This window comes from Silurus aristotelis, assembly GCF_946808225.1.
Source record: "Silurus aristotelis genome assembly, chromosome: 6".
In the NCBI taxonomy this organism is placed as follows: Eukaryota; Metazoa; Chordata; class Actinopteri; order Siluriformes; family Siluridae; genus Silurus; species Silurus aristotelis.
Genome location: NC_139579.1, coordinates 24,266,483 through 24,289,433, shown reverse-complemented (window position 1 = coordinate 24,289,433; position 22,951 = coordinate 24,266,483). Strand labels below are relative to the sequence as shown.

The window sequence follows — 22,951 nt, the reverse complement described above, 5'->3', positions numbered from 1 at the left end:
AAGCATGCTCTACAGGAAATGATAAAAGAAATTGTGCTTACTGCTGCATTTAAAGCTCTCCATGAACTCTCTTCTCCTAAACTATACGGTTGCTTATTTATGCTGGTCTACTTTAAACAACGCATTAAAGCTTTAAATGTAAAAAAACTACAACACTAACAAAGATATGTTGAATGATATGTGTAGACAGGTGAAAGGAAAGATGAATATAATAAATGTACGATACATTGCATTCAAGTTGTGCCAAAATCAATCTTTTATAAATATATGCATTTTACAATTTTATTTAGATGTTTTACACAGAAAACATGTGTTCTGGTATGTTTAGTTGTCTCCAGCTAATTATCACAAAATGATTTGTTTCTTTTCTTTTTGTTTTTACATCATTTGTGGTGTTGTGGGGCAAGACAAAGTTTTGATACAGAAAATATGTAACCATATGAGCACAAATAATCGCTTTCCATAATGTGTTAAGCTATGTGTAGGTAAACAATAGAGTTGAAGGTTTAGGTGATATGGTGATGTAATGCCTCTCACCATTTGTTCAGTAGGTGGTTTTGACTCCATTTACTCCATGTATTAGGTAGTCAGTAGGGGTCGCAAGGGTCCTTGGTTTTTCTAATCTAATTTCCTGCATTAGATTTGATTATTATTCTTATTATATTCATACTAGCAGCGTTCTGCAAGCTAAACAGGTATGGATTTTGTAAGAAATCTAACTAACTACCTTGGTAGTTTGTAGTAATTCTATTGTTTTTCCTGTAAGAAAAATAGTTATGTATTTAAAAGCACAACTTTAAATGACAAGAAAGAGATCAAATTTAGGTAAAGAATTTTCTTCATTCTTTGTGGTTTTGTTTTACAAACATAAATGTAGATGCCAGTATGACATTGTAAATATAATAAATACTAAAATAGTAATTAATTAAATGTTATTAATGTGAATTGACTGTAGTGATACTTTGCAGTAACTATAGTTGTACATGAACTACAATACTAAAGAATTAATTCAGCGATGTCTAACACTCTTCATTAAATCCACCAAAAACTTTTAACATTTGTCTTTATTCATTTGATTTTAATAAACCAACAACCAATTGAACAACAAAAATCCTAATGTTGAACAGAATGTAATCCTTTAACCTTTCATAATTAGAGTGTGATTTACAGACCTAATACAAACATTTAATTATGTTAATCCCAATGATGTCAATAAGATCCTAGCTCAATGTGGCTGAGATAATTGTGCAGAAAATGGATGCTTTGGCCAAGAGCAGACAGAAAGAGTCAATGGTGCAGTCAATAATGATAAGGTTGTGTCGCTCTGATGTGTAAAGTTCATTTTAAACCAATTAACTGGATTTCAGCTTACCTGCTCATTAACCTTGGACGTGATTCCACAAACTCTCCAAATAATATGACTGACACGAAAGGTCTTGTGATGACTGAATGAATTCAGAAGAACACAAGTGAAGCGTTTTTATTCAGGGTTGAGTTTAATTTCAAAATGTCAAACATACAGAACATGCCACTAGAACAATTCCTCAGGTTAAAAAAATATTCAATATGAACAATATTATAATACATACATATATTCAGGTGTAACTTAGGCAGAGCAGAATATGAGCCCCCCCTAGTGAGTAATGCAGTGGCCTTTCTCTGAAAGTTATCTATCCTCAGGCCACAGGAAGAGGAGACTGCTCTTCTCTCTCTCCTTGATCCCATTCCGTCTGCAGCTCGGAGGACACCTCTGTAAATAGATGATCCCAGTCCCAGCCAACATCCTCCTGCACAGAGAGCATGAGAGGTAAAGAGAAAGCCAGGAGTAATGGAGAGAAGGACATGAAATGGATAGGGAAGAATAAGATAAAGAGCCAGAGAAAGGACATGAGCACAAGAACGACACGAGGCCAGGAGCAAGTAGAAGGAACGAGTGAGGCGATCATAAAACACAAAACAGAGACTGAGAAAGCTGCTTATGGAGAGTGAAAGTAAATGTTTCATAAATCTTGTGTTCCTCAGAGGCACAGCATGCCCCCTTTGGTGGCCCAGAAGCAGCTGGTCAACCCTGGAGTAAAAAAGGTTGCCTTTCTCTAAAACTATACTCACCTCTCTCACCTCCTGTTCTGGTGCTAAGACCTTAGTGAGGAGTTTCAGGTCAATCTCGCCATCCTGGACAAAAACACATGGTATGCATTAACCAAAAATCAGCCATACATAGGACACATGGATAGAATGAAAGAGTTCATAAAAATAAATACTTTACAAATGCTATTTTGTTCATTCTCAGCAGAATATCAGTTTGAGTGAAGGAATTGGGTCTCACCAGTGTCTGAAATGCTGAATACTTCATAAGATCATTGTCCAGATCCCTGTAGGTCATCACTCGGTTTACCTGGATACTAAGGAAATAAGAGGACTTCAACTAATTATAACATTTTTGTTACATTATATTTAATTTGATATTGTTAAAGCAATAAGAAGTGTCAAAATATATATATATATAATGGCAGCCAGCAGTTTCAGCACTAATAAGAAAGGACTAAAAGATCATGGAAAATGCTGTTAAAAGGAATAAATCAATGACAAAATAAATGATACATTTGTTATTTTACTGCCCATTCAAATGCATTTAATTGCTTTAATGCCAGACCAGTTTGACAAAAAGAGTTTGAATTTATTAAGAAATCTCTGAGCACACCAACAGTTTCATGTAATGATATAATTGGCAGATTGTCCATTTTCGAAGAACCCAGGAAAGCCAAAGCCTGTATAATAAAACACTTACAAAGCACTGACACTAGAGACTCCTTCTGTAAATGTAAATAAATGTCTTCCAAAAAAGTTCCTCATATCAATGATTATACCTACATTTACTTTGTTAAATAACTGCAAATCATTTTTAAAACATCTATTTCATGAGCCTTAGACTGTTTGGAAAATCTGCCCTATGAATGACCGGTCACTCTAAAAAACGACATAATCTACTACTCTAGAACTACACAGACAATTATGACAATCATGTCTTGATTTACTGTCATAGAAAATGTATCGATACCTTTTGTCCAATCAAAACCTTAACAATGCTGTGGTATGATAACAATATATAAGAAGATATAAGAATGTATTTGCAGAATAATTTCGATATTACACCACATACTGCACAGTGACAGTGAACCAGAGAGCAAAACAAAACAAAAGCACCATGAACAGTATGAAGTACTGGGACACAGAACATTAAAACTAAAGACACGTAGAAGTCTGTTTCTAAATGAAAAGCCTGCTGCTTATCTGCAATTTGTGTATTAAACTAAAAGTGAGTCTATAAAAGTAGCCAGGGCCTAGCAATGCATGCCAGTTCTACTTAAGCCACATTACATGCTACATTGCCCTCACGATGAGTTCAATGTGGATATTATCTCACACACAGCACACAGAGAGAGGTAAAAGGGGGAAAGGGCACCCACATCCATATACCACATCAGTCTGATGGGCCCCAAACATGTGGCATGGCACTCTGATTGCTTTAGTTATATAGTCTTAGTTCTTCTTTGTCCTATTAGTTTTGTAAGAAATCCTGCGAGAAAAATCCTGTTTAAAGATCATTACTTTAAATTAAACCAGTAGCACTTGTATTAATAGTAATATAAGAATATGATATACAAATAACATAAAGAATTGGGTGAGTTAGAAACAGGAATAATGGCAAATGTGCAGGGTTGCACAAGGACCAGACTAATAAACATCTAAATACAGAAAGACAATAGATCTAGTCAACTTTAGTGACCTTAAACAGATTTAAATTCTTCCAATTTCTTTTCTTATTATACTTTTCCAGGCCTTTAACTAAATACCTATAAATTCCAGACGTTCAGATTTCCCAGACCTATTTAATAAGTATAATTTATTAAACTATGTGTGGATCAATTGTGTTACTTGGACAAAGAACAAACGGCAATGCAATAGTGCAGTGAGGAAATAAGAAGCATATCGTTTTGTGAAAAATTCTGAGACAACATAAATGGCCTTATAATAACAATGGAGATAATGTGCAGTACATTAATTTCATGCAGTACTTATTAATGCAAGTCAATATTAAAGTTCAATTGTCCAATGTTTTCATACTTTTTTACTGTTAAAATCTGTTGCATGATTTCTGAGCAATAACATTATTGAACAATACTGGTAGAAAAATTCATTTAACAATAATAATAAAAACAAAAAAAAAAACCACACAAAGGTATTCAATACTACCCTGCTGTTTGTCTGAAAAGAGAATAAATGAATAAATGTTGTCTCTCACTGTGAGACTCCTGTGAGAATAGACTCACTTTAAAAAGCTTCTCTGGATGCCAAATCCTTTTACAATTAGGACCTGAGTTTTGTTCATATGAGATGTCTGCATGAGGGATTAATAACTCATGGGGCTCTGTCTTAGTTCCTGTATTAACAGTCAACACATTAATTGTCAAAGGCACATGACATTTGTTCATTTGTGACCTAGTTATAATTGCATCATGGTCAAGCTTTATATCAGACAACTGGCCAAAAATAATGTCACAGCTCTAAACCAGCATACAAATCTACAGTGTGGATGAAATTACAGTCAACACATTCATTTGTCTTTTTATTGCGGCTCTGGAATTTAAATGTACCTTGGTGGTGCAGCCACTTGCATGGTGAGGTCCTCTTCCTGCACTTCATCCAGATCAGGAATCACAGGGATATCTAAGAAAAACACACATCAACATTAACATACCAGGTGTGTTTTATCGGTGGACGTTGCTATTCAATTAGTAATAATTGAGAATAGAAAACACATGTGGCCCAGGTTAGGGATTGAAAACAGGTAAGAAGTAAAGGTAGTGATTTGTGATGATTCGAAGTGACCACGAACACTGCAAACTTTTTTAAAGAGAAAAAGAAAAAAAAACAAAAAAAACACTGAAGCCCTTGGAACAAGCCTAGCCATATGCTGCTTGCTACTGCTGGGTGTTACTGAAAGCTGCAACATATCTCACATCCCTTGAATCATAAGGCTTCACAGATGCCGTCTGTCTCCTCTGTTAATTTTTGTTTATATTGCGTGTGAACTGGCATTTGATTCCCACCCTCCCTCGCCTGCTTCTTCTTTCCCTTCGACTCCTCCATCTCTCCTGCACTCTCCTGCTCCCTATAATATCCTCTTTCTCACTGCCCCCTGTCACAGTGACCAGGCGGACATGAATATTCAGTGAGCAAGGCGGCATCTCTTCCTGCTGCGAGGCAGAGAGCTGGCCAGGGGCTCCCTGAAAAGTGCCTCCCCCTTACCCTCTATGAACCCCCCCCACACCACATACACACCCCACCTTACCCCCCACTACCCCAGCATTTGGGCCCTGTCACTAGTGGCTACCCTACGGACCCTTCGGGCTGGAGTGGGTGACCTGTGTGCCCGATCGGTATGGGCTAGGCTCCAGGTGTGCCCATCTGTGTGGGGTCGGAAGTCACGGCGCGCCCTGGCAGGAGCCGCAGTGCCAGGAGCTGCCTGCCCGCCGCTCAAAACAGTGGGAACCCACTTTAATTGGCAAAACTCAACAGGACAGAGCATGGCGTTGCTCCCAAAGAAGGACAGGGCAAACTTTCACAGCCCCCTAACACACACACACCCACCCTTTTGGACGGACTTTCAGTAGAGTGAGGAAGTGTGAGGGGAGTGAGGAGTGTCATAAACCAAAGGAGAAGAGGATATGGTACAGCTCATGTGCTCATTTAATATATTATAACCTCTGATTAATGGAAACTTTTACTGTTTGCATATTTTTTAGATAAGAACTTATACTTAGCGTTGACATAACATGTATAAAATGAAAATTAATCTGTCTTTTGGGAAAAGGTGATGCTCTGTTGCACCTCTGCTTTCTCATCAAAAGAGACTCATTTATCACATGGCTAAAAACATATGAAAGTAATACACAGGATCTAAAAAAATAAAAAGTTTTTTTTCTATTTATTATCCTTCACAGATTTTTAAACAAAAATGCAAATTGAAATAATTATTTTTTATTTTTACAGCACAGACACCACAGATCTCTGTAATCAACGTCAATATAACTATTAGACAGTTATTTTTGACCACCTTCAAACAACCAAGACACACTCTGGGGAATTATTTGACTGTACGGCTACGGTCGGAGCAACACACCATGCAACTCCTGTTAAATTCCATCACCCTGACTCTGATAACAAGCCCTCTTATGCCTCCATTGATAACTTCTTGCTTTTCTTTTATTTTTAATTAAATCTAATTAAAAATGCCAGCCTCGTTTAGTCACTGACAAGATTCATCTGTGTTTCTGATATCCAAATAAATGCGGGCACGCACTGAGTGCTGCTTCATATTCATGAGGTCCTGGGTGACACTTTGTCCTCTCATTGCCAAAGCAGTGCGTTCAGCAGAATCTGTCCCCCCTGGACCCCCAATCAAATTTAATGGTCTTAGCGCAGTGACATCAAAAAGCCTTTATGTCCAGCTCTTCGCAAATAGATTCCGGGCTTTTTTTCCCCCCAACCCTCCCCTCATCTCGGCGAATAATGCACTATCAACACAATTCTATGAGAGTTCAATGTGAAACATGGAGGGCTTAGCTCTGTGTATGCAAACGCCATGATTAAGTGGCCAAAGCAAAACAACGTTTTTAAATGAGGTTCCAATGCAGCCTATTATGAGAGGTCAAGGGAGAAGTAGGGGTCGCTGAATACAAGCTAATATGACGACTCCATCAAAAACCAAGGCTGCACCTCCCAGCATTTAAGATTTGTTTACCTCCTATCCAATAGGCCCACCAAGGTTATTTACTCAGATAAAATACAGTGCGAGTAGAGTAATTGGAACAGTAAGACTGCAAATACTATTTTATATTCATGCCTATACACACACACACACACACACACACATCCGGCCTAGGCATGAAGCTGCTTTTAGAGCCCAGTAAACCCAGCCAATGGCATTCGCCATTCACAAGGTAATCATTATCTAAGCTCTATTTCCTAAAAGCAGCAGGGTTTCTCAGCATCCCTGATGTCTCTCAGTCATGGACGAGAGAAACTGATATTATATATTAGACAGTCTTGTTAACTGCTTCGAAAGCAAACTCAAAACAATAGCCATAATGATAAAATGATATGACTACTGATACAGTTACACTACAGCCTGTAGTCAGATTTGCACTAGTTGAAGAGATCTACACAGAGATTACTGTTCAGTGCATATTTCAACGTTAACATTGCAGGTGAGAAAGCAGATGTCAGTACACATCTGTTTAACTTCAATCAAATATTTAGACTTGTTATATTAGAATTTCTTTCGGTTCCTTAAATCTCTTTTTACAATTCTGTATTCTTTATGTTTCATTTACTGTGATTTTGGATTTCTCGATCTATTCAAATTTCCTTTACTTTATCCCATCCAACATTTGTGTATTTAATTTTGTAAGTGTAATGTTGCATATTAAACAGAGCCGGTTGGTATGTTTTGGAATGTAACAGAACTACAGTAATTTATACCAAAGAATTCTGGTTATGATGTTAATTTTTTTCAAGTTAAAGTGAGTAGGTCATAAACATTACATTAAACATTTTCAAATAATAAAAGAATTAAGTTGTTATTATTATTATTAATTGCATTAGAACATGATGGCTTGAAAAGTTTAATACTTGCATGATGACAAAAAAAATACAAAATTTCACTAACAAAACAAACATTAATTCCATAACTGAAGTAAACATTTAATAATTATAGAATTTAAAACCTTCAGCATTGGAATCGTAGGAGCGCTGCCTTCTGAACCTATGCAACCAGTGGCACTGTTCTTCACCCCCTCCTCTTTACTTTTGGCAATTTCAGCCCTTATTTCCCCTGCTGCTTGGTAGAAAAATTGGAACAATTATTCCAGGCTGTGCTTTGCTGAAAGTTCTGACATTACTTGTGTAGTGGACCTCGAGTGCTCCAGGGTGCGTGGAAGCCATGCTCCCAGTGGAAGACACTTCAGGCAGGGACTAGTGTGAGTGAACACATGCATGAGTGCTGCCACTCAAGTTATGACCTGTACGGTTCTAGGCATGGAAAATTCCCACCCTTCCCCTTGAGGTGTGGGTATAACTCCAAAATCTTGTTATAAAGATCAGGTACCTGCCACTGACATCAACCTTTGAATAATGCGCACATTTTGCTTAATAATATTAACAAATGTAATTGTTGAAAAATGGCTTAGTATTAGAGAATAAAACATTTCAGGACATGTGGTTATAGGAGCCTGATCAACTTTGGGATGAGTCACATTTGACTGCATCGTACCACTCCATCACTGATTATTTTCCTACAACAGTGCACACCACTGTGTTTTATTCTTTGCATAGTCTGGCATATAAATATATGAAGCTGCCATCGTCTTGGCACATAAATGATGTTATAGCACACATTCACAGTTCATTATCAATGAACCCATGTTATGTATTTGGACAGATGCACTGCTGAGATCAATCAAAGGTTATTCTTAGGCTTCTGTAATCATACCCATGGAGTATATGTGAACTCTGTAACAAAAACTCTGTGTATAAAGAGTTGAGCTCTGTCACTAGCAGAACTACAGGAATACTCACCGCTTTCATCATCCGAGCCCTTGGGGGTCTGGGGTCTTAACCGGCGGCTATTCAAAAACAACACCAACAATAACAGGTGTCTGTTAGAGCAAAGGCTATGGAATTGTTAATCACCAAAGAAAAACATCTTGTTACTTAGCGGTGAAATTTCTGCGCTAATCTCTCCTGCTGTAATTATGTCCTACATGGCTTGCAGGCACAGGCAAAGTGGTGCAAGAATTCAAAAAAGACAAATGTCTTGCAAACCTCCTCCTCCCCAAGCTCGGGTAAAGTGATGAGAACTCCACCATGATGTCTTTTAATCAGGCTAAGTGATTGTTCTTGGAATGCCAGGATTAGTTGCAACCAAGGACAATTTCCAAGCAATGGCAATTTCCTTTTTTATAGCAGCAAGTGTAAACAAGAGGTCTACTCTACTGTTCCTTTTTCTTTTTTTTCTTTTTTTTTTTAAGAAATGCTTTTATTTTTTTAATCAGCAATATGGAGCAGTAATAAAACATGAATGAAAATAAAGGGAAAAGTATGAACTTACTCCTCGACCTCCTCAGCACCTTGTCGTCTTCCAGCTCTTTAAAGAAGAAAACAAAGAAAAGGTTAAAATAATCAACAACACGTTTTTCACTTGCACAATACTTTCTTATTGAATGTGGGGTTTTTTGTCCTTAATCATCACAGCACTAATGATTAAGTGGATACATTTGTGGATAGAAGTGTTTCAGCCCTTATTAAACAAACAGCATAATTTTTCCTATTATTACCCTTCTATAATTTAACAACTTGATTAACTGTAACAATCTTAATAAGTACGTACGAGATAAACTAGATAAAGAAGAAGATCTAGATCTCCATCACAGACCAGTAATGGAATTAAAAAGAAGTAGCTTTTGCCACACTTAGATTTGCCCTCTGCTTTTTAAGACAAGACACTGACCAGAGCAAAAGCCCACTCAGGGCACCATGCGTTGATTAAGCAGATAAAGCAAATCAGTGTTGATTCTGATTAATCAGGTACAACAGAAACAGAAAGGGTTCTCTTAGCGTTTAGTGCCCCCTGCTGGGTAGGAAATACAGGGGCTTTTATCCATAAACTCCACAATCCAAAATTACTTTTATCGAATTCATTTCTGAAAACAAATCTTAAAAAAAAAAAAAAAAAGGGTATATGCCTCATATACAGACTCTATAATAAACTAAGATGTTTGAACATTCAGAAATCTGCACAGTATATTGTTTTATTTTACATTACCAGATAAAATCATTCACGCTCAATCATATTACTGCGGGTATATAATTACTGTACTCATTGTTATATTTGGATAAACAGAGTGGCACAAAAAAGGCGCACAATAGCTCTCAGATGTTTGACATCTGAGAGCTCACATATGTTAAAAAATACAGTCAGCACTTTCCTCTAAAAGTGTTCAGCTGTCGTGTAATGCAGCAAAGGCTAAGATTGGAAATATGTGTTGGCTCTAAACATGTGCCCTCTAATCTCACTGGTAATTATTATGTGATTTGGAAGAACTAGTTAGTGGATAGAGGTTGGTAAAGAGTAAAATTAGGACTTTGTGGGTTGAAGGTGATGATCTTAAATTGGGTTGTGACCTGGTGACTGTGAAGACCACAACTTTTGATCTAAATAATTGTTATCCTTGATAAACTAATTAATGAGTCTTCTTGCCCTATGTGTGGGAGTGGGACATCCTGAAAGACACCAATGGAGATGTATTATCAGAGGATACAAGTAATCAGTCAGATTCATTTAAAATATGTTTTCAGCTCTATGGGGACATGGAGCAAACTCAAATCATCCCTCCCATTAAAATACCTCCCACATCACAATAGCCACCAGTTTGTCACCTGTCTGTATGTTTGTAATGACCAGGTTTCATATAAGATTAAATAATAGATTGTTTATCTTGCTATTATAGTGCTCAGTAGGAAAGTGTTTGATAAATCAGTTTTATTTCTAGTATCTAGTTTTACTCTTTACTATACTATAGGGTAAGGGAGCAGCTGCTCATCCCGCTGTCCTCTGTGTGTCTCCTGTCCGGGCAGAGTCGTATTTAAAGCACATTATAGGACCCCTTAATTAAGACTCATGTAAGGTAAAGCAATAGACATGGTCAAACTGTCTGGAAAAAGTTGTTAGGGATAAAATATATTGTGACAACCTGGCTTCAAAGGTTCATCAATAAACTGACAGATCAGTTAGTGTCAATTAGGAGTGATAGATCTGCAAATCCTGGGATTTCTGCTGTGGGATTAGTGCGAGCAGGGCGGCGGTGATTGAGCACAAGGGGTGACATTGAGCAGAAAAAAAAGTCCTTGCCTGCTCTAGAGGGGACCATTAGTTACTTTGTTTCACAGCACAGGATCAATGCATCGTGAACCGCTTTAACACCTTATACAGCACTCCATTCACTCTTTCCCTCTCCTTTATCTCTCTCCCACAGAAAAGAGAAAATCAAGACAGGTTAGGCAGAAGCACCAAAATGACACTCTGGCCTGGCCTGAGACAGATGTGTAGAGGTTCTCAGTCTTGCCCGGACCAGTGATTCAGAAAACCATGCAAATGAATCCAATCTAGCTGGCTTGTTCACGTCAGAGTGCCACTTTATGCATCTCTAGTTTTAAAGGAGAGGAGCAGTGAAGCAGCAGAGCACTGAATCAACTGAAACAAACGACACATTTCTGCTGACAGACTGCCGAGCGCAGTTATACAACAGAATGAGCTTCATACACCATGGCTTCTCCCAATGTAAATAACATTCTTTTTTACAATAATTGTATTTAATAAGTAATGTATCAAGAAACATGGAAGGTATGTGTCTTGTTGGTCTGAAAGAATTAGTAATATAATGGTTGGAATCAATCAACGCTCAATTTTTAAACAATTTCTAAAATGGGGAACACTGCCCTCTAGTGACTTAAACTGGATACTGTATTTCAAGTGTAAAGCTCAAAGATTTTCTAACAGCAAAATAAACCAGCAATTGTCTATTAAAACTTTTTTAATTAGAAATTAAAAAAGCTAAACCCCTACTACTAATAATAATAAAGTATATGTATCACACATTTATCATAATAATAATAATAATAATAATAATAATAATAATACTCACTCACTCACTTATCTAACAGAGCCACAAAAAAATAAATAAAAAATTAATGATTTTGTGAATTAGCCCCCAGTTTGCAACTGAATATATGATGCCGGGTCTGACATTCACTTTCATGGACATACAACGACCTAGTCTTCAGATTTGGTCGTTAACATTAATCTTATTGTGACACCAAAAACCCAGTAAATATTTTTGTTAATAATATATCTTGTTAAATTATTTGTCATGATTGTTAGAAGATTATGAGGAAGCCATAGATTTGTACTTTTATCTTTACTATTACCACTAATAAGCTCCTTAGGATTAAGGAGTTGGAGTTTATGGTCAGTGTGTTACCTGGCCTTTTCTGAGTTTTTCTTTTTGTGCCTCAAAACACACACACACACACACACACACACACACACACACACACACACACACACACACACACACACACACACACACACACACACACACACACACACACACACACACACACACACACACACACACACACACACACACACACACACACACACACACCCCTCATATGAAAGTGCACAGGGCCGAATCCCATGTGTCAAAACTCTGTCGTACTCGTGGTTTGTATGTTGTATGTTGTTGTTTGCAACAGCAACAACAACAGCAAAAATGCTAGTTGAATTGTGCATCTAGTCAGCAGAAGACAGGCATAAAATTCAAGACATTCTTTCCTGAAAGGACTGTGTCAAAAATCCAATGTTTTGTCTAGGATGCCTACTTTGTTGATGTGATCGTGTATGTGTATGCTTGTATACTTAGCTCCAGACAGAAAGGGTTGGACTATACTTTGGGTTAGACTGATAATAAATGTAACCATTTCGTCAGGTTTTTGGTTACAGCTGAGGATTAGAGATTATATTTATGTTCGTTTCATTTCATTTCATTTCCTTTAAAGACAGCAATAAAAATACGTGTGTGTGTGTGCATAAGTATTCACATTCAAGTATCAGTCAATGTTTATCACTCTGTATTATCCACTCCAAAATCCCTGCCCCAGATGTGGATAAGCAGCAATGTATTTTTTTCACCACAGAAGTAAATTTAAGCTACTCGCTCATTCAGTGATTGGACTGTCACATCTTTCACAAATAGGCCAGAGATTTGTGTTAGAGATTTGTGTGAACTCACTTGGCAGACCCGGTCCCGGTGGACTCTTCAGCCCAACCTCCCTGTCTGCGAGGTGGCTTAGGTGGAGGTCCCTAGCAAATAACAATCAAATTAGTACGCTGTAAATAAAACTTTAAACATGCTAGAACAATGGACATGCACTTTACTCAGTGTTAATAAAGGATCAATCATACATGTGTTTCAAATACATTTATATATTAACCAGGCCAGTGGGTCTGCTGCTTTACAGAGTTTAGAGCTCACTAACTCACTAACCTGTAATCTAAGACACCTGGAAGACACACATTCTTTGGCTGAATACGGTGTTCTTAGATTAAAGCTCAAGATTAACTAAACTATGCAGACACTCCCTGTGAATCTTCTCTCATGTCCCATGGGTTTTGCACTGCCAAATCTATAATGTTAGAATAATAATAAAACACCTATATAGGAATACAAATATTGTTTTAAATGAACACCATTTTCACACTGATGCTCAACATTTTTCCACATTGGTTTTATAAATCCTCATCCATAAACACTAAGATGGATGTCTGTCAGAACACTGCTATGAATTTAAGGAAAAGATTTGACTCATCTGCCTCTTGGTGCAAGCAATACCGCTTTGTTCTTCTGACATCCCAGACTAATGTCAATCATAAACCACTCAACCTGACATCAAGTCATTTCAATTACAAACAACAGGGAACAATAACCAAAAAAATATCCAATACAATCTACTTCTTTCTATTAATGTATACTCGTAACATACCCTGATTGAGTTTGTGTATGATTCACTAAAGCATTAGCGCTCAGATGCATTAGCGCTCAGAGATTCTATTGTTGTTTATAGCAATGCTTCAGCTTGCTTGCAGGATTGGGAAGCTTTCTGCATTTAATGAAGTCATTAAAAAAAAAAAAAAAAAAGAAAAACTAGGATGTTTTTTGACTTCCAGACAAGGACATCAGGAAATATTTCACAAACCTGGTGCATATGAATATCACAAATTAGCATAAGCCAAAGTCCGATAATTTATGAACCACCATTATATTTATTTTCATAGCTGATTTATGAACAATTAGATTTATTGATACTCTTACCACTAATGGAATTACAAAGCTATCTGTATTCAAAAACAAAAACAAAAAAAAAACACATCTGATGCAAAATATGCCACACTATGACTGAACAAAATATATTTGAACGTCTAATCTGATGCTTTTTTAAACGTTTTAGTTGTTGAAAAAAAAATATGACCGTATAAGGCAAAAATCAGCATAATGACCCAGAATATGGAAAACTAATTACAGTGATTCCACAGCCTTAAAGAATTCTCAAATCTGAACGGCCCGAATGTGAGCTTTTATGCAGAGTTTTGAAAGCAGTTGGGGCCCAGAAGGCAAGTGCTTTATCCTCAGCATCCTCCTACCGATATACCCCATGTCCCTTCTCTGCACATGTTCAAACCATCTCAATCTCGCCTTTCTTTGCCTTGTCTACAAAACGTCCTACATGCACTGTCCCTCTAATAAACTCATTTCTAATCCTGTCTATCAATGCCACTGTCTCTAAACCATGAAACAGTTGCATCTAAAATTAATAAAAAAGACACACTTTAAATAAACAGCACGTGGTGGCAGTGATTCGCCTCTAGAGGCCACTCTCTTACTGTGTTATGCAACCCTGAAAAACTATGGGTATGGATTTTATGAATAGGCCCTTGAATCTGTGACCTCTAGTTAGGATGTTCTGTAACATGACAAGCTGTATTTTTTTTCAGACTGAACTTTGAGAGAAAGTGCTTAGTTACAGCTGATAACAGAAAAACGTGTATTTTTTAAAAACAAAAATGTATTCATACATGTTTGAGGTGTATTACTTTATTATTGCTTTTATTTTGAACATCTGAAAAATGTAATTAACATGTTGTATCAATGATGCTCCCTGATATTCTAATCAGCTCTACTGTACGTGTGTTGGGTTTCCGGTGATAACAGATGCATTCTTATCTGGAGTTAAGAGCCGATGAAGGAGGCCGAGCAAAAGAAAGAATGAAAGACTGTGGGAACTGGACACAGGACCGCTGAGAATGCTGAATGCTAGGAATGAGTGAACAGAACTTCAGAAAAAAAACAGCCTTTTGCTCACTCATTCTCATTCTTTCATTCTCTAAATAGTCAATTGGATTAAGATCATAGAAGTCAAACAGGGAAAAAAAACAGAGGAACTTTTGTATGATGGAGCAGTGCAATGAGGGTGGGTGGGCAACAAATGGGTCTGAAAAACCCACAGCATTTCACATTACCAAATTGGGTCGGCAAATGACACAACGTCCTGAAGGAATGTCTTTAGCTTAAAATGAAATAAATAATCTGCCATTAGTGAGCTCGTTCACCACAGCTATGTAAAGCTGAATAGCCGGATATAAAGACAGAAAATGGGAGGAACAAAAGCAGTTGGCTGTCCCATTTAAATGGAAAAGGTCATTTTATGGCATATGGGAAAAAGTGGATTGTGGGAAAAATAAGGTCAGATAAAATAATGACAGCAGTCTGTTTATCAATGTCTCTAGGCTTTCTGAATACTTTCCACTCAGGAAATTAATTTATAGCCCTAGAGCTACTTTAATTATATAATACCAAACCTACGTAATGTGTTTTATTTAGGCTGGCATTCAGTGATGCTGGTAATCGTGGTAATCCTTGACTTATAAATGGTTTATATATAAACAATATAAACAATAAAATCATTTTACAGTACTGCTGATGAGATAATTTCACATGATCTTGTTTTGCTTCCTGGGATATAGCTGTAGCTAATGTCCTAACATTCCAAAAGTTGCCACAATGCTTTTGGGAAATTCACAAAGCATTGAAAAGCCTGGCTGCTCTACCGGAGGTGGAGGGATTTCAGAAACCACCACTCTGAGAATAAATCAGAAGCATGCAAGGCTGCTAAAGATCAGCAGCTTCTAATGTCCTTGAATATAACGAAGGCCACTAAAGCCTATGATTATCTCATGTTCCTTTAGATGTTACACAATTTGTTATTTATAATTATCATTTCTATATGACTAATAGCACATATTTAAAAACATAATGTGAGAATAAACTACATGTGGACAGGTTTTTTTATCTTTCAGAATTTATATATCCTGGTCAAGGGGTGCGATTAATCTAGGGTCTATCTCAGGGACAGTGGGAAGTCACTCTAAACAGAATATCAGTCCATCTCAATCGAAAAGCACTTAAAAAAGCTGCCAGTCCAATATTGTTTGGGAGATAGGGAAAAACATGAGTATCCAGAGGAAACTAATGCATACACCAGTGAAACTTCTGTACAGACAGAAGTTTCGTACAGGGTCTTTGACTGGATCCCAAGTTCAGGATGCAATCAAAGACCCTGTAGCTAAGGAGCTCCACCATGCCATTTTCTAATAGGTACTTGCAATTCGACTGAAAATTGCACAGCCATGACGTCATTGTAGATGGTGATTATAGATTATTATGTACAAAGACAGTGGAAATGTGAGTTAGCCCTGAGTTCTGTGATGTTTACGCTTCATTTTGCATGGCAGTAAAGAAAATAGAGGTGGCAAATAAAATAAACCCACATGAACTTGAAATGCTGGTTAAAAAGGAAGCGCATCAGTTTCATGCAATGCGAGTCAGACCACCATAATTAGTCTTTATTGTCATATATAACGTGCGTTTCCTCAAGTGACAAATAACCTCATCCGAACATAAGCTTGCATCAGATAATGTGCTATCCATAGATTTATGTGAGAATATACAGTAGGTCTACCACTGCCTGTCCTGATGCCTGTTCTGCCAGAATGCCTCATGGATGTTAAAAATGGTATATACTTAATAGAGAATATATTTTTAGAATAGCAGAGTGACCCACAACTGGCCCAGCAGTCACACAAGAACCCTAAAAATTTATTTTATCCAGAAGGAAGGTCGTCGAGGGCGCGAGAATCATGTTTTTGCATCAGGAAACTTAGACTTATTTAGGAAGTTTACAGAAGGGGGAAAAAAATCTTCTGGAATTCCTAGTGGAGAAAAGCCAGGCCATGTAGAGCTCTTATTACTAATGGGGACAAACCAAAACCTTCATACTCTAGATACCAATGAGCTGATGCAAGCCTGCTACAAAGGAGCTACAAAGATACATGATTTTAGAATAATATTAGAAAAAGCACACAGCAGAAGCAAAGATCTCTGTAGACACATACCAGTATTCATCTCTGTGGCATCAAATTAGGCATAATGCAGTAATTAAGATGTTAGCATATGCACTCAGTTTTGACTTTACTGCCCCCTGGTATTTGCATTTATTATCACTTAAATATATATACCTCCAAACCCATCTGTTTCTATACACATTCTATTTAGCTCACCTCTACCCAGAACACTAGTGGAAAGAGTTCACCATAAAACCACCTCAACACAGAGTTTATTTGGGTGGTGGATCATTTTCATCTTGAACACTGGCATTGTGCTGGCATGGTAGTGTTTTCTTTGTGTCAGGTGGGCAAGTGGAAAACAAGTGTCCATGAGAGTTAAAGGCACCATATGTCAGTGTTAAAGGCATTAGTAGTAGTAGTAATAGTAGTATCAATAGTAGTTGTTGTATTATGGTGTTTCTAATAAAGTGGCCAAAAGTTGTGCATATTGTTTAAAAGCCATATGCATTTGATTTTTATGATTCACAACCTAAATAACACTTAGTATACAGTGTTTCCATAGTGATCTAAAAAAATATGCACATTCATTCACACTGTGGCGATAGATGTGATCTGAATACTTCCAGCCTAAAGCCATTTTCTAGGGTTTCAAAGCAAGACTGTGGTGACTGTGGCACAGAAAAACTCCCTGAAATGGCAGAAACCTTGAGAGGAACCAGGCTCAAAAAGGGGAGCCTATTAATCTGGGTGGCACCGAATGTCTTCATTACAGTTCCCTCATTGTTACCGTGTGAAGAACCTGTGGTTCTGAGACATTGTAGTAGACTGTTGATATTAATTACAGTCTAAATCCATCCTCAAATTTCCTGAGTTGCTCAGTAATTTCATGGATCGTTGGGCTGTTGATGTGAAACCATCCTCAGCTGCACAGAATGAATCGCGGGCCCGAAGAGAGGGAAGGGTCAGGAACGTTGGTCACTGGTACCTGGTCACTGGTACCTCTATCAGTACCCTCTTTAAGCACCCCCCAGAGGTATGCAGCTTTCTAATTTTATGATAGAGGTGAAAACCAGGGGGAGTTGGTGGCTCAATGGTTAAAATATTGGACTTCTGATCCAAAAGTTGAGTTCAGATTCCAACACCGCCATGCTGTGACTGATGGGTGCATGGACAAGACCTTTAACTCTCAACTAGTCAGTTCTATAAATGATAAGAGCTTCTGCCAAATGCCATGAATGTAAATGAAACAAAAAGTTACAATTGTTAGAGTTATTATGCCTCCAAAAAAGGTCAGCATTTGTCTACTGAGAATGCTTAACAATCCTTATTTCTCTTTCCCTGTCAAGTTAAACATGCTCCTAAGGTACCAGTGACCAGTGCCCCTTCCCTCTCTTCGGATCTGCCTGATTCATCCGGATCAAAGAATGAAAGTAATGAAGAACAAATACTTTGTTACTGTACTTAAATTTTTTTGGTATCATTACTTCACTATTTATTTTTCTGACAATTTATTACTTTCTCCCATTAAATTTTTTTGACACAAATCTAACAACAAGCAAGGCAGAAGTTTGGGGCTAATGTAGATGAGACAGAGGGAGTCAGCGATGTAAACATGACTGAGAACAAAGACATTCCTGATCACCTGATCATCATCATCTTTTCTCTGCTTGTGCTCTATATGGTTCATTAATGTAATAAAATTTGAAATTCTTTTATATCTGTATATTAATATGATGTGAGGTCCAGGTATCAGCATTACACTAATACAGGTAACAGTAATGTCTTCTTTTTACTTAAGTACATGTACATGCCAGAGCCCAAACTTCTTACTTTAACTTGAGTAAAACAATGTAGTCAGTAGATTACCAGAGTCTTTTAAAACATAAGTATCTCTACTTCTAGTTGAGGAAAGATGTGTGTACTTTTGCCACCTCTGATCCTGATGCCATAACAATAGATGGAGTTCTCTTCAAATGGAGACCACTATGTGCAACTAAGGATGGTTTCACATAAACATACTCCATTAAATAACTGAGCAACTCACAAACTTTGACAATGGATTTGGACTGAAATGAATATCAACTGTCTACTATAATGGCTCAGGACCACGAGTTGCATTTAATCGCCTATCACTGCACATCTTAATGATGGAACTGTAATAGATGGACATTCAGTGCCACCCAAATAAGGATGGGTTACCATTTGCATGTGGTTCCTCTCAAGGTTTCTTCCTCAAGCCATCTCAGATTTTTCCTAGTCTCCAATGGCTCAGTCATTAGGGATAAACGTTTATAAAAATCAATTATAAGGAAAAAGGTGTACATTCATTTTTTTTTTATAAATGCTTTATCTTTGTAATGCTGCTTTGAGACAATGTCCATGGTTAAACCATGAACTCAATTGAACTGAATACTGACAAATTAATTAAGCAATGTTTTTTTTGTGGGTGGACCATTCAGAAATAAAAAAAAGCCTCTCTGGTGCAATTAAATAGCCGGGATATTAGTGTACAAATATAACTGTACACGATGATATGATGTTCATAATTATTTTTCTTTTTTTAACTATTTGCAAAAATAAAAAAATCTGTACAGAATGGGCCTAAGGGTGGGGTTTTCTTCAGCTAAAAGTTTCTATTGAAGATTTGAGAACCCCCAGCCTGCAACACAAGCACTGTAACTTTATACCAAGTTATTTTAAAGTCATTGATGTTGATGTAAGACCTTTTAATTCAATAAAGACCAATAAATATTACCACATGGTATAAAATTACGGAAGAAAGTACACAACTGAGCACTACAGAAGTAGAGCAATGCGTGTTACTGTACCGTGTCCTCCTCCTCCTCCTTCTCCTCCTCGGTGCAGAGTTGCAAGAGCAGATACACTTTCATTGTTAGGGCTTGTAATGATAAATGTAATGCAAATGGAAAATGTTGATCAGATGCTCGCACAGAGGTTAAATCTCAGGACTCACCTCTCCAGGTGCTGACATGCCGGAGGAGGATGACTTCCTGCCGGGTCGCGACTCTTCTCCAGACGCCTGATCAGCAGCTTGACGAGCTCTTCTGCCACTTTTTGCCGTCTGATGAAAGAATTCGGAAATAAACTCGAAACTGATTCAATGATTTTGTTGAGAACAGAAGATCATTTCCGGTCTCTTCGCCAGCGACCATTTTCTGTTACTAAGGCAACCTGACGCTTCAGTTAAACCCGTGCAAACAGTTAGCTCGCTATCTTGTTGCGTTTAAAAAATGACAAAATATATAATATAACACAGTTTGCCTAAAACTAGAGAATGTTTGCTAGCTAGCAAGAGCATGTGAGCTAATCTAGCGTTCTAAATGCACCCTTAGCTCCTCCGTAGGCTAGCTAAGCTTATTGGATAACTGACTTCCGGTTCAAACATTTTAATTAAAACAGCGCGCGATAACTTCGTTATGTGTATTCACTCCACAACTGTTTTATAAACGCAACTTACACTTTTTGCAAATCCGTTAAAGCCATTATCACCGATTTGCAACGAGTCGTCCATTTTTTTTATAGTAGGAAAACAGCGTCTGTACAAGACTACCGTTGCTCCTCCTCTCTGGAATTTGACTTCCTGCAGATGAGGACGCGTCGCATAGCAACCGTCTCCATGGAGACACAATTGCGCAATTAAATCCTAGAAGAAGGTCTAGTGTTGCGAGTACTCCTAGTGCTATTTAAATAGGAATATACATTTGATTCAGGATTTAGTTTCTATTGATTTTTTGTTTAGTTTTTTTAAGAAAAGAAAAAAGAATCAAGCATAATTTGTTTTCTGACTTATTGTCCAAAAGCTTTTTCATGTCTTTTACAGTAGCTATATAATAACAATGTTCACTATATTTTAATATTTTTTTCTTTAATAACTACATCCTGTTAACATAAATATTTCACATGAAATGTTGAATGTACTATATGTCAGAACCGATCAGGCTTAACATTGTGACACTATAACCTTATGCCCGGTGAAGTGAATAACACTGATTATCTCTTTATCATGGCACCTGTTATGGGTGAGGTTTATTAGGCAGCGAACATTAAGTGAACATTTTGTCCTCAAAGTTGATGTGTTAGAAGCAGAAAAAATAGGCAAGTGTAAGGATTTGGCTGACAGACAGACAGACAGACATACAGACAGACAGACAGACAGACAGACAGACAGACAGACAGACAGACAGATAGATAGATAGATAGATAGATAGATAGATAGATAGATAGATAGATAGATAGATAGATAGATAGATAGATAGATAGATAGATGGATGGATGAATGGATGGATGGATGGTTGGCATTATTACTAAACTGTTTGAATTTTCCAATCTGGTACCGGAATATCGTTCATTCCACTTTTTCTGTTCCCTATGTGACCAAATACCATGTACTATTTTTTTTTCTTCAAACTTTGAGTTAATACAGTTTACGAGTAATCTAAACTTACAACTACATTAAATCACATGCCAAAACTATCTCCAATTTCACACTCACCCTAAACATCACTTGATAAAATATGCATTTCATATTTGACATGTATAAATCAAGTCAAACATCTTTATGGAAGATCATGTATAAGGGGATGGTATAAGCAAGTAATAGTCAATGAGCACATAATGTTTTATTGTCTAGAACTCATTTTTCATTCATGTCGTCAGCATCTAAAAATCTGCTATAGATGGGGGGAAAGTGTAAGACAGCCAGCTGTGTTTAACAAGATTGTCTGAATATTTTAGGGACCACATGACATGTAAAGGCATGTAGAGTCCATGTCCTTCTGGTAAAACTATTCACTGAGAGCTAATTTAAGTTTTTGGCATCCGATGGAGTTTATTTTTGTTAGTCAATGGATACAAGGTTGAGTGCCAGCAATCTTTCTTATTGTTTACTAGAATATTGCCAGTAATGTTGATATAAACGTCTTCAAGCTCACCATATATAGAAATGTTGATCTGCAGCCTTCTTTAGAAACCTGACTCCAGTTAGTTTATTACAACTAAAGAATTTAAGACAGTTGCATTACAGGTTGTTCATTATCAATGTCATATGAATGGCATTGTCCATTCATATGACATTGATAATATATACATATGGCATGGCACAGTGTTGCTATGCCATGCAATGCCATGCCATACGTGTGCGTGTGTGTGTGTGTGTGTGTGTGTGTGTGTGTGTGTGTGTGTGTGTGTGTGTGTGTGTGTGTATACGGCATGGCATTGCATTGTATAGCAACACTGTGCCATGCCATATGTATATGTGTTGCTACCTAACAGCTTCAGTGTTCCCTATTTGATTTGATAATACTCAGAGTTAAATCCTTTCTCCACTACCGGAAAGCCTCAGGACAAAAGACTTCCCTTCGCATGATCCTGTTTATCTGTAACATTAGAGGTGCTTTTTTGTCACAGTGCAACAGTAGAAGCTGTTGATGGAACACCTACTTATAGAAATAGCAGAATGATGTGAAATAAAAAGAATAAATGTTGACAGACTCGATGTTATCCGGAAAACAATTTATGATATTCTTAAGTATAACAACACATCACTGTGCACACGTGCATCTCTCTGTTGTAAGGCATCACACGCTTGTATTCCTTCATACTCGCAAGGAGTCTTATAAAAAAGAAATCAACACATGACCAAACACCAACCGTACATCCATGTATACCATTATATTTATTCATAAGGACAATGTGGCCTACATGAGAGATTGCAGACTGAAACAATGTATTTAAGTTTATTCTATGGATGAGAAACAGTTTGTCCAACGCGTGTGTGTTTTAGTGCACTAGAGGGAGCTCATGCATATAAAAGTAAGTGAAAGACAGATGGAGAGAGAGAGAGAGAGA

General features: G+C 37.3%; 1 protein-coding gene across 1 annotated transcript; it reads right to left on the bottom strand.

The window, feature by feature from the left end:
- Positions 1 to 1,470: 1,470 nt before the first annotated feature.
- Positions 1,471 to 20,706, bottom strand: ift43 (intraflagellar transport 43 homolog (Chlamydomonas)). Its single transcript, XM_083543990.1, has 9 exons — positions 20,562 to 20,706; positions 20,058 to 20,165; positions 12,915 to 12,985; positions 9,173 to 9,208; positions 8,641 to 8,687; positions 4,656 to 4,728; positions 2,327 to 2,402; positions 2,110 to 2,172; positions 1,471 to 1,787 (listed from the first exon to the last, which is right to left on the bottom strand). The coding sequence occupies exons 1-9, from the start codon at positions 20,613 to 20,615 to the stop codon at positions 1,677 to 1,679; spliced, it is 639 nt and encodes a 212-aa protein (XP_083400116.1). The 5' UTR covers positions 20,616 to 20,706; the 3' UTR covers positions 1,471 to 1,676.
- Positions 20,707 to 22,951: the final 2,245 nt, after the last annotated feature.

What these genes read in the sequence shown, in the direction of transcription:
- ift43 (XM_083543990.1), bottom strand. Translation starts at nt 20,615, where the DNA reads ATGGACGACTCGTTGCAAATCGGTGATAATGGCTTTAACGGATTTGCA. An exon ending in TTAACGGATTTGCAAAAAGT is followed by an intron (nt 20,166 to 20,561) that starts GTAAGTTGCGTT and finishes TTCTTTCATCAG; the next exon opens with ACGGCAAAAAGTGGCAGAAG. An exon ending in ATTCAGCATTTCAGACACTG is followed by an intron (nt 2,173 to 2,326) that starts GTGAGACCCAAT and finishes GTTTTTGTCCAG; the next exon opens with GATGGCGAGATTGACCTGAA.